Raw genomic sequence first — 13,248 nt, 5'->3', positions numbered from 1 at the left:
ATACAACAGGTGTTGTAGACCTCACAGTGAAATGCCGAATACAACAGGTGTAGTAGACCTTACAGTGAAATGCTGAATACAACAGGTGTAGTAGACCTTACAGTGAAATGCTGAATACAACAGGTGTAGTAGACCTCACAGTGAAATGCTGAATACAACAGGTGTAGTAGACCTTACAGTGAAATGCTGAATACAACAGGTGTAGTAGACCTCACAGTGAAATGCTGAATACAACAGGTGTAGTAGACCACACAGTGAAATGCTGAATACAACAGGTGTAGTAGACCTTACAGTGAAATGCTGAATACAACAGGTGTAGTAGACCTCACAGTGAAATGCTGAATACAACAGGTGTAGTAGACCTCACAGTGAAATGCTGAATACAACAGGTGTAGTAGACCTCACAGTGAAATGCTGAATACAACAGGTGTAGTAGACCTTACAGTGAAATGCTGAATACAACAGGTGTAGTAGACCTCACAGTGAAATGCTGAATACAACAGGTGTAGTAGACCTTACAGTGAAATGCTGAATACAACAGGTGTAGTAGACCTTACAGTGAAATGCTGAATACAACAGGTGTAGTAGACCTTACAGTGAAATGCTGAATACAACAGGTGTAGTAGACCTTACAGTGAAATGCTGAATACAACAGGTGTAGTAGACCTTACAGTGAAATGCTGAATACAACAGGTGTAGTAGACCTCACAGTGAAATGCTGAATACAACAGGTGTAGTAGACCTCACAGTGAAATGATGAATACAACAGGTGTAGATAGACCTCACAGTGAAATGCTGAATACAACAGGTGTAGTAGACCTCACAGTGAAATGCTGAATACAACAGGTGTAGTAGACCTCACAGTGAAATGCTGAATACAACAGGTGTAATAGACCTTACAGTGAAATGATGAATACAACAGGTGTAGTAGACCTCACAGTGAAATGCTGAATACAACAGGTGTAGTAGACCTCACAGTGAAATGCTGAATACAACAGGTGTAGTAGACCTCACAGTGAAATGCTGAATACAGCAGGTGTAGTAGACCTCACAGTGAAATGCTGAATACAACAGGTGTAGTAGACCTTACAGTGAAATGCTGAATACAACAGGTGTAGTAGACCTTACAGTGAAATGCTGAATACAACAGGTGTAGTAGACCTTACAGTGAAATGCTGAATACAACAGGTGTAGTAGACCTCACAGTGAAATGCTGAATACAACAGGTGTAGGTAGACCTCACAGTGAAATGCTGAATACAACAGGTGTAGTAGACCTCACAGTGAAATGCTGAATACAACAGGTGTAGTAGACCTTACAGTGAAATGCCGAATACAACAGGTGTAGTAGACCTCACAGTGAAATGCTGAATACAACAGGTGTAGTAGACCTTACAGTGAAATGATGAATACAACAGGTGTAGTAGACCTTACAGTGAAATGCTGAATACAACAGGTGTAGTAAACCTTACAGTGAAATGCTGAATACAACAGGTGTAGTAGACCTCACAGTGAAATGCTGAATACAACAGGTGTAGTAGACCTTACAGTGAAATGCCGAATACAACAGGTGTAGATAGACCTTACAGTGAAATGCTGAATACAACAGGTGTAGTAGACCTCACAGTGAAATGCTGAATACAACAGGTGTAGTAGACCTCACAGTGAAATGCTGAATACAACAGGTGTAGTAGACCTTACAGTGAAATGCTGAATACAACAGGTGTAGTAGACCTTACAGTGAAATGCTGAATACAACAGGTGTAGTGGACCTTACAGTGAAATGCTGAATACAACAGGTGTAGTAGACCTTACAGTGAAATGCTGAATACAACAGGTGTAGTAGACCTTACAGTGAAATGCTGAATACAACAGGTGTAGTAGACCTTACAGTGAAATGCTGAATACAACAGGTGTAGTAGACCTTACAGTGAAATGCTGAATACAACAGGTGTAGTAGACCTCACAGTGAAATGCTGAATACAACAGGTGTAGTAGACCTTACAGTGAAATGCTGAATACAACAGGTGTAGATAGACCTCACAGTGAAATGCTGAATACAACAGGTGTAGTAGACCTTACAGTGAAATGCTGAATACAACAGGTGTAGTAGACCTTACAGTGAAATGCTGAATACAACAGGTGTAGATAGACCTTACAGTGAAATGCTGAATACAACAGGTGTAGTAGACCTCACAGTGAAATGCTGAATACAACAGGTGTAGTAGACCTCACAGTGAAATGCTGAATACAACAGGTGTAGTAGACCTCACAGTGAAATGCTGAATACAACAGGTGTAGTAGACCTCACAGTGAAATGCTGAATACAACAGGTGTAGTAGACCTTACAGTGAAATGCCGAATACAACAGGTGTAGTAGACCTCACAGTGAAATGCTGAATACAACAGGTGTAGTAGACCTCACAGTGAAATGCTGAATACAACAGGTGTAGTAGACCTCACAGTGAAATGCTGAATACAACAGGTGTAGTAGACCTCACAGTGAAATGCTGAATACAACAGGTGTAGTAGACCTCACAGTGAAATGCTGAATACAACAGGTGTAGTAGACCTCACAGTGAAATGCTGAATACAACAGGTGTATTAGACCTTACAGTGAAATGATGAATACAACAGGTGTAGATAGACCAGTTAAATGCTTACTTACAAGCCCCGTAACCAACAATGCAGTTTTAAGAAAAATAAGTGGTAAGAAAGTATTAAAATTGTCAAAAGTTTGGACACACCAACTCATTCAAGGGTGTTTTTCTTCATTTTTACTATTTTTTACATTGTATAATAATAGTGAATACATCAAAACTATGAAATAACACATATGGAGTCATGTCCCTCCCTCTACCCATCCATCCATCCCTCCCTCCCTCCTCCCTCCCTCCCTACCCCTCCCTCCCTCCCTCCCTACCCCTCCCCCCCCTCCCTACCCCTCCCTCCCTCCCTCTACCCATCTCTCCCTCCCTCCCTCCCTCCCTACCCCTCCCTCCCTCTACCCATCCCTCCCTCCCCCTCTACCCCTCCCTCCCTCCCTCCCTCCCTACCCTTCCCTCCCTCCCTCTACCCATCCCTCCCTCCCTCCCCCTCCCTCCCTCCCTCCTTCCTTACTTTAACTCCTGAGCGATGGCAGCTATCTGCTCTACGCGGTCCTGGTGCGCGGCCAGGTCGCTCTCGAAGGCCTCGTGTTTCTTCAGCAGAGCCTTGATCTCAGACAGAGGCCGTCTCAAAGTCCCGCGCCTGCAGCATCTCCTCCTTACCTGCAGGGGAGACACACATCACAGACATTACACATCAATATAAAGGCCTAATGGAAAATGGATGAAGTAAGTAGACTAATACAGAATCTACAGTATGTTGAACAAAGACAGCCTAAAGAGGATACATGTTGGAGGTGCTGCACACAGTGGTCTTCAATTCCATATCAATTCATTAATATGGTTAAACAATTAAAGGGGCAGTTTGCAGTTACTGTACATCCAGTTTTGGACTTATAAATTAATGATGTGTACTCATTGATGATGTGTACTCATTGATGATGTGTACTCATTGATGATGTGTACTCATTGATGTGTACTCATTGATGATGTGTACTCATTGATGTGTACTCATTGATGATGTGTACTCATTGATGTGTACTCATTGATGATGTGTACTCATTGATGTGTACTCATTGATGATGTGTACTCATTGATGTGTACTCATTGATGTGTACTCATTGATGATGTGTACTCATTGATGATGTGTACTCATTGATGATGTGTACTCATTGATGATGTGTACTCATTGATGTGTACTCATTGATGTGTACTCATTGATGATGTGTACACATTGATGTGTACTCATTGATGTGTACTCATTGATGATGTGTACTCATTGATGATGTACTCATTGATGATGTGTACTCATTGATGATGTGTACACATTGATGTGTACTCATTGATGTGTACTCATTGATGATGTGTACTCATTGATGATGTGTACTCATTGATGTGTACTCATTGATGTGTACTCATTGATGTGTACTCATTGATGATGTGTACTCATTGATGTGTACTCATTGATGTGTACTCATTGATGTACTCATTGATGTGTACTCATTGATGATGTGTACTCATTGATGTACTCATTGATGTGTACTAATTGATGTGTACTCTTTGATGATGTACTCATTGATGTGTACTCATTGATGTGTACTCATTGATGTGTACTCATTGATGATGTGTACTCATTGATGATGTGTACTCATTGATGATGTGTACTCATTGATGATGTGTACTCATTGATGTGTACTCATTGATGATGTGTACTCATTGATGATGTGTACTCATTGATGTGTACTCATTGATGTGTACTCATTGATGTGTACTCATTGATGATGTACTCATTGATGGCGTGTACTCATTGATGATGTGTACTCATTGATGACGTGTACTCATTGATGGCGTGTACTCATTGATGATGTGTACTCATTGATGATGTGTACTCATTGATGATGTGTACTCATTGATGATGTGTTTAAACATGTTTAAAACTACAATTTTGATATCATGGCTGGTCAGTCCTTAAATCCATAGCTATGTACAGTATATTCATTAATCCATTCATTCATTCATTCATTCATTAATTAATTAATTCATTCATTCATTCATTTGAGAGTGGAAGAAACAATGACGGGGCAGAGTTTTGTTTTGGTTGTAACTGCGGATTGCCCCTTTAAGGTCACTTACAGTGTTTGTTTTCAATTCAAACGGTCAAAAGCAAAACGCTTAGCCTTGTTCTGGTACCTTCCGTCCAGGCTTCGTGGATGGCTGCTTTCTGACGGAACTTCTCCGCCAGGTGGTCGAGTCTCTCCAGCCGACGTATCTCGTTAAGGAGCCACTCCTCATAACCCTTCTCCGCCCCCTCCAGGCCGCCCCACGCGTTAGACACGTCCTGCACAGACATACAGTTTGACCTTTGGCTGCTGCTAAAGAACATTGACATTTAAGGGAATATTTCAGGGGGTGCAGGTTTTCCTTTCACAGTTTTTACTGAACAGAAATGCTGTAACACACAGCGGGTCAGCTGACAGCTAAACAGACAGGATCCAGCATCAGGCTCAGCGTGGTAGAGAGAGTAAGAGAGAGAGAGAGAGACAGAGAGAGACAGAGAGAGACAGAGAGAGAGAGAGACAGAGAGAGAGACAGAGACAGAGAGAGACAGAGAGAGAGAGAGAGACAGAGAGAGAGAGAGAGACAGAGACAGAGACAGATAGAGACAGAGACAGAGAGAGACAGAGAGAGTGAGGGACAGAGAGAGAGAGAGAGAGACAGAGAGAGAGAGAGAGAGAGAGAGAGAGAGAGAGAGAGAGACAGAGAGAGAGAGAAAGAGACAGAGACAGATAGAGACAGAGACAGATAGAGGACAGAGAGAGTGAGGGACAGAGAGAGAGAGAGAGACAGAGACAGACAGAGAGAGTGAGGGACAGAGAGAGAGAGACAGAGACAGAGACAGACAGAGAGAGTGAGGACAGAGAGAGAGACAGAGACAGAGACAGAGAGAGACAAGAGAGAAAGAGAGACTGAAAAAGCTTATTCTACTTTCCCCAATGCACAAGTGGTTATCTCCACCCTGCTACCATACAGCAGGTAAACGCAAGTATTTCCCGTGACTGTGCCTCAAAACCAAAACCAGGTCCACCTTGGACTAGAACAGCCTCTATGACCAGGTCCACCCTGGACTAGAACAGCCTCTATGACCAGGTCCACCCTGGACTAGAACAGCCTCTATGACCAGGTCCACCCTGGACTAGAACAGCCTCTATGACCAGGTCCACCCTGGACTAGAACAGCCTCTATGACCAGGTCCACCCTGGACTAGAACAGCCTCTATGACCAGGTCCACCCTGGACTAGAACAGCCTCTATGACCAGGTCCACCCTGGACTAGAACAGCCTCTATGACCAGGCCCACCACTCCACCCTGGACTAGAACAGCCTCTATGACCAGGTCCACCCTGGACTAGAACAGCCTCTATGACCAGGCCCACCACTCCACCCTGGACTAGAACAGCCTCTATGACCAGGTCCACCCTGGACTAGAACAGCCTCTATGACCAGGTCCACCCTGGACTAGAACAGCCTCTATGACCAGGTCCACCCTGGACTAGAACAGCCTCTATGACCAGGTCCACCCTGGACTAGAACAGCCTCTATGACCAGGTCCACCCTGGACTAGAACAGCCTCTATGACCAGGTCCACCACTCCACCCTGGACTAGAACAGCCTCTATGACCAGGTCCACCCTGGACTAGAACAGCCTCTATGACCAGGTCCACCCTGGACTAGAACAGCCTCTATGACCAGGTCCACCCTGGACTAGAACAGCCTCTATGACCAGGCCCACCCTGGACTAGAACAGCCTCTATGACCATGCCCACCCTGGACTAGAACAGCCTCTATGACCAGGTCCACCCTGGACTAGAACAGCCTCTATGACCAGGTCCACCCTGGACTAGAACAGCCTCTATGACCAGGCCCACCCTGGACTAGAACAGCCTCTATGACCAGGCCCACCCTGGACTAGAACAGCCTCTATGACCAGGTCCACCTTGGACTAGAACAGCCTCTATGACCAGGTCCACCCTGGACTAGAACAGCCTCTATGACCAGGTCCACCCTGGACTAGAACAGCCTCTATGACCAGGTCCACCCTGGACTAGAACAGCCTCTATGACCAGGTCCACCCTGGACTAGAACAGCCTCTATGACCAGGTCCACCCTGGACTAGAACAGCCTCTATGACCAGGTCCACCCTGGACTAGAACAGCCTCTATGACCAGGTCCACCCTGGACTAGAACAGCCTCTATGACCAGGTCCACCACTCCACCCTGGACTAGAACAGCCTCTATGACCAGGTCCACCCTGGACTAGAACAGCCTCTATGACCAGGTCCACCCTGGACTAGAACAGCCTCTATGACCAGGTCCACCACTCCACCCTGGACTAGAACAGCCTCTATGACCAGGTCCACCCTGGACTAGAACAGCCTCTATGACCAGGCCCACCACTCCACCCTGGACTAGAACAACCTCTATGACCAGGTCCACCCTGGACTAGAACAGCCTCTATGACCAGGTCCACCCTGGACTAGAACAGCCTCTATGACCAGGTCCACCCTGGACTAGAACAGCCTCTATGACCAGGTCCACCCTGGACTAGAACAGCCTCTATGACCAGGTCCACCCTGGACTAGAACAGCCTCTATGACCAGGTCCACCCACTCCCACCCTGGACTAGAACAGCCTCTATGACCAGGTCCACCCTGGACTAGAACAGCCTCTATGACCAGGTCCACCCTGGACTAGAACAGCCTCTATGACCAGGTCCACCCTGGACTAGAACAGCCTCTATGACCAGGCCCACCACTCCACCCTGGACTAGAACAGCCTCTATGACCAGGTCCACCCTGGACTAGAACAGCCTCTATGACCAGGTCCACCCTGGACTAGAACAGCCTCTATGACCAGGCCCACCACTCCACCCTGGACTAGAACAGCCTCTATGACCAGGTCCACCCTGGACTAGAACAGCCTCTATGACCAGGCCCACCACTCCACCCTGGACTAGAACAGCCTCTATGACCAGGTCCACCCTGGACTAGAACAGCCTCTATGACCAGGTCCACCTGGACTAGAACAGCCTCTATGACCAGGTCCACCCTGGACTAGAACAGCCTCTATGACCAGGTCCACCCTGGACTAGAACAGCCTCTATGACCAGGTCCACCCTGGACTAGAACAGCCTCTATGACCAGGTCCACCCTGGACTAGAACAGCCTCTATGACCAGGTCCACCCTGGACTAGAACAGCCTCTATGACCAGGTCCACCCTGGACTAGAACAGCCTCTATGACCAGGTCCACCCTGGACTAGAACAGCCTCTATGACCAGGTCCACCCTGGACTAGAACAGCCTCTATGACCAGGTCCACCCTGGACTAGAACAGCCTCTATGACCAGGCCCACCACTCCACCCTGGACTAGAACAGCCTCTATGACCAGGTCCACCCTGGACTAGAACAGCCTCTATGACCAGGCCCACCACTCCACCCTGGACTAGAACAGCCTCTATGACCAGGTCCACCCTGGACTAGAACAGCCTCTATGACCAGGTCCACCCTGGACTAGAACAGCCTCTATGACCAGGTCCACCCTGGACTAGAACAGCCTCTATGACCAGGTCCACCCTGGACTAGAACAGCCTCTATGACCAGGTCCACCCTGGACTAGAACAGCCTCTATGACCAGGTCCACCACTCCACCCTGGACTAGAACAGCCTCTATGACCAGGTCCACCCTGGACTAGAACAGCCTCTATGACCAGGTCCACCCTGGACTAGAACAGCCTCTATGACCAGGTCCACCCTGGACTAGAACAGCCTCTATGACCAGGCCCACCCTGGACTAGAACAGCCTCTATGACCATGCCCACCCTGGACTAGAACAGCCTCTATGACCAGGTCCACCCTGGACTAGAACAGCCTCTATGACCAGGTCCACCCTGGACTAGAACAGCCTCTATGACCAGGCCCACCCTGGACTAGAACAGCCTCTATGACCAGGCCCACCCTGGACTAGAACAGCCTCTATGACCAGGTCCACCTTGGACTAGAACAGCCTCTATGACCAGGTCCACCCTGGACTAGAACAGCCTCTATGACCAGGTCCACCCTGGACTAGAACAGCCTCTATGACCAGGTCCACCCTGGACTAGAACAGCCTCTATGACCAGGTCCACCCTGGACTAGAACAGCCTCTATGACCAGGTCCACCCTGGACTAGAACAGCCTCTATGACCAGGTCCACCTGGACTAGAACAGCCTCTATGACCAGGTCCACCCTGGACTAGAACAGCCTCTATGACCAGGCCCACCACTCCACCCTGGACTAGAACAGCCTCTATGACCAGGTCCACCCTGGACTAGAACAGCCTCTATGACCAGGTCCACCCTGGACTAGAACAGCCTCTATGACCAGGCCCACCACTCCACCCTGGACTAGAACAGCCTCTATGACCAGGTCCACCCTGGACTAGAACAGCCTCTATGACCAGGCCCACCACTCCACCCTGGACTAGAACAACCTCTATGACCAGGTCCACCCTGGACTAGAACAGCCTCTATGACCAGGTCCACCCTGGACTAGAACAGCCTCTATGACCAGGTCCACCCTGGACTAGAACAGCCTCTATGACCAGGTCCACCCTGGACTAGAACAGCCTCTATGACCAGGTCCACCCTGGACTAGAACAGCCTCTATGACCAGGTCCACCACTCCACCCTGGACTAGAACAGCCTCTATGACCAGGTCCACCCTGGACTAGAACAGCCTCTATGACCAGGTCCACCCTGGACTAGAACAGCCTCTATGACCAGGTCCACCTGGACTAGAACAGCCTCTATGACCAGGCCCACCACTCCACCCTGGACTAGAACAGCCTCTATGACCAGGTCCACCCTGGACTAGAACAGCCTCTATGACCAGGTCCACCCTGGACTAGAACAGCCTCTATGACCAGGCCCACCACTCCACCCTGGACTAGAACAGCCTCTATGACCAGGTCCACCCTGGACTAGAACAGCCTCTATGACCAGGCCCACCACTCCACCCTGGACTAGAACAGCCTCTATGACCAGGTCCACCCTGGACTAGAACAGCCTCTATGACCAGGTCCACCCTGGACTAGAACAGCCTCTATGACCAGGTCCACCCTGGACTAGAACAGCCTCTATGACCAGGTCCACCCTGGACTAGAACAGCCTCTATGACCAGGTCCACCCTGGACTAGAACAGCCTCTATGACCAGGTCCACCACTCCACCCTGGACTAGAACAGCCTCTATGACCAGGTCCACCCTGGACTAGAACAGCCTCTATGACCAGGTCCACCCTGGACTAGAACAGCCTCTATGACCAGGTCCACCCTGGACTAGAACAGCCTCTATGACCAGGTCCACCCTGGACTAGAACAGCCTCTATGACCAGGTCCACCCTGGACTAGAACAGCCTCTATGACCAGGTCCACCCTGGACTAGAACAGCCTCTATGACCAGGTCCACCCTGGACTAGAACAGCCTCTATGACCAGGCCCACCCTGGACTAGAACAGCCTCTATGACCAGGCCCACCCTGGACTAGAACAGCCTCTATGACCAGGTCCACCTTGGACTAGAACAGCCTCTATGACCAGGTCCACCCTGGACTAGAACAGCCTCTATGACCAGGTCCACCCTGGACTAGAACATCCTCTATGACCAGGTCCACCCTGGACTAGAACAGCCTCTATGACCAGGTCCACCCTGGACTAGAACAGCCTCTATGACCAGGTCCACCACTCCACCCTGGACTAGAACAGCCTCTATGACCAGGTCCACCCTGGACTAGAACAGCCTCTATGACCAGGTCCACCACTCCACCCTGGACTAGAACAGCCTCTATGACCAGGTCCACCACTCCACCCTGGACTAGAACAGCCTCTATGACCAGGTCCACCACTCCACCCTGGACTAGAACAGCCTCTATGACCAGGTCCACCCTGGACTAGAACAGCCTCTATGACCAGGTCCACCCTGGACTAGAACAGCCTCTATGACCAGGTCCACCACTCCACCCTGGACTAGAACAGCCTCTATGACCAGGTCCATCTCTACAAGGCAGCAGTGCCCACCTTAGCCCGGACTCTAAAGGACATCGCTTTCACACATCGCTCTCACACTTCACACAGGAGCAACAGATCAATAGACACCCCGCCCAGACCAGAAACAGAGAGAGAGACACAGAGACAGAGACAGAGAGAGAGACACAGAGACACAGCGACAGAGAGAGAGACACAGAGACACAGACAGAGACAAAGAAACAGAGAGAGAGAGAGAGAGAGACAGAGAAAGAGAGTGAGAGACAGAAAGAGAGAGAGAGTGAGAGACAGAGAGACAGAGAGAGAGAGAGAGAGAGAGGTATGTGAGGTATGTGTTTAGTGTACTAGGTAGTGTACGACGTGGGCTACCTACCGACACCATCTTCCCTCAGAGGGCATGAAGGCAGGCCTGTTGCTCAGCCTCAGCTTGGTCTGCAGGGTGTTGAAGTTGATCTCCAGCTGGCACTTCTCCTGGACCTTTAATATCACAGTAAAAACACCTTTTCATCCAAAGTAACTAACATACAATGTTCATCATTACTCTGAAACATTTGTCTCGTTTAAAAGGGGAACCCTCCTTCACAGATACAACACAAAGTACAGAATAATTAATGACACGAGTCTAACAATCCAAGTGGGTGTGGCCCCAGCGGGAGTCGAACCTTTGGGGGTTTGTGTTGACGCCGATAGTCCCTGAAGTCCTCCAGCTTCTGCTGCATCGCCTGCATGGTGTTCTCTGGAGCACGGTTCTCCAGCCACGGGATGGTGCGCCGGATCCACTCCAAGAGCTACGATTTAGGGAGAAGGGACAGAGAGAGACAGAGAGAGAGAGACAGAGAGAGAGAGAGAGAGGGAGGGAGAAGGGACAGACAGTGCAGGTATAACGGGGCAGCAAGGGTAAATCAAGGAGTGGTAAAGGTGAGGTTAAACAATGAGGACCGAGAGACAGACAGACAGAGAGAGAGAGAGAGAGAGACAGAGAGAGAGAAGAGAGAGAGAGAGAGAGAGAGAGAGAGAGAGAGAGAGAGAGAGGGGGGAGGGAGGCAGAGAGAGAGAGAGAGAGAGAGAGAAGGCAGAGAGGAGAGAGAGAGAGAGAGAGAGAGAGAGAGAGAGAGAGAGAGAGAGAGAGAGAGAGAGAGAGAGAGAGAGAGAGAGAGAGAGAGAGAGAGAGAGAGGGGGAGGGAGAGAGGCAGAGAGAGGGGGGAGAGAGGCAGAGAGAGCAGAGAGAGAGAGAGAGAGAGAGAGAGAGAGAGAGAGAGAGAGAGAGAGAGAGAGAGAGAGAGGCAGAGAGAGAGAGAGAGAGAGAGAGAGAGAGAGAGAGAGAGAGAGAGAGAGAGAGAGAGAGAGAGAGAGAGAGAGAGAGAGAGAGAGAGAGAGAGAGGGAGAGAGAGAGAGGGGGGAGAGAGAGAGAGGGAGAGAGGACAGAGAGGGAGAGAGGGACAGAGAGAGACAGAGACAGAGAGAGACAGAGAGAGAGAGAGAGAGAGAGAGGGAGAGAGGGGAGAGAGAGAGGGGGAGGGAGAGGGGCAGACAGAGAGAGGGAGAGAGAGAGGGAGAGAGGAGGGAGAGAGGGAGAGAGGGGAGAGAGGGGGGAGGAGAGAGAGGAGAGAGAGAGAGAGGGAGAGAGAGAGAGAGAGAGAGAGAGAGAGAAAGAGAGGTAGAGAGAGAGAGAGAGAGAGAGAGAGAGAGAGAGGTAGAGAGAGAGAGAGGTAGAGAGAGAGAGAGAGAGAGGAATGTTGTTACTAATAGTGAATAACTAATGACTTTAGGACAGTGAGAAAGTAGGAAGCTAACTTTAATTAATTTGTTAGCCTGGTGTCCCAGATCTGTTTGTGGTATCAGTTTGTGGAGTTTGAAGAAGTGGCACGTCGGCACAAACAGACCTGGGTACCCAGGCAACTCATTTTGTGGCTTTGCACTTATCACCCTGAACACTGTGTCACCTGTGTTGTGTGACCTGGCGAGGTCTCTACGCTGTCAGAGCAACAATCCTCTGGACTTGTAGAAGAAGGAGGTGAGGGATGCAGGGAGATGGGGCAGAGAGGTGGGAGAGAGGGCGGTGCAGGGACATGAAGGGGAGGAGGACAGAGAGGTGGGAGAGAGGGCGGTGCAGGGACATTAAGGGGAGGAGGACAGAGGAGGGACAGAGTGCTCACGTCACTAGCCAGCTTCTCGTAGTCCTCCATCAGCTGCTCATTCTCCTGGTTGACAGCCAACACCTTGCAGATCCTATTGGCCGCCGTCTCCGCCTGGAGGAGGAACAGGAAGGAATGCGTTCTATCGTCACCATGGGAACTGTTACAGTAGTCAGTGAGTTAGACATGACATGGCTGCATTGCATAATCAAGGAAAAATAATATCTAGATATCTAACTCTCTCTCCCTCTAGATCCTTAACTGTCTATCTAGATATCTAAACCTATCTATATCTCTCTAGATATCTGTCTATCTAGATATCTAAACCTATCTGTATCTCTAGACATGTGTCTATCTAGATATTTATAGATATCTGTCAATCTAGATAACTAAACCTCTCTATATCTCTCTAGATATCTGTCTATCTAGATA

The 13,248-nt window shown here is 49.1% G+C and overlaps 1 protein-coding gene across 1 annotated transcript; it reads right to left on the bottom strand.

Annotated features, from left to right (window-relative positions):
* Positions 1-3,115: 3,115 nt before the first annotated feature.
* LOC127924201 (alpha-actinin-1-like) lies at positions 3,116-12,930 on the bottom strand (the record flags this gene model as incomplete). Its single annotated transcript, XM_052508653.1, has 5 exons — positions 3,116-3,268; positions 4,796-4,943; positions 11,055-11,158; positions 11,344-11,469; positions 12,838-12,930. Coding segments are annotated over 5 exons (624 nt in total), but the record flags the coding sequence as incomplete, so codon positions are not given.
* Between the last annotated feature and the right edge of the window lie 318 nt (positions 12,931-13,248).

The sequence above is a fragment of the Oncorhynchus keta genome, unplaced genomic scaffold (genome assembly GCF_023373465.1).
Source record: "Oncorhynchus keta strain PuntledgeMale-10-30-2019 unplaced genomic scaffold, Oket_V2 Un_contig_380_pilon_pilon, whole genome shotgun sequence".
Taxonomy (NCBI): Eukaryota; Metazoa; Chordata; class Actinopteri; order Salmoniformes; family Salmonidae; genus Oncorhynchus; species Oncorhynchus keta.
The sequence above is the reverse complement of the archived record's forward strand: the minus strand, read 5'-3'. Positions and strand labels throughout refer to the sequence as shown.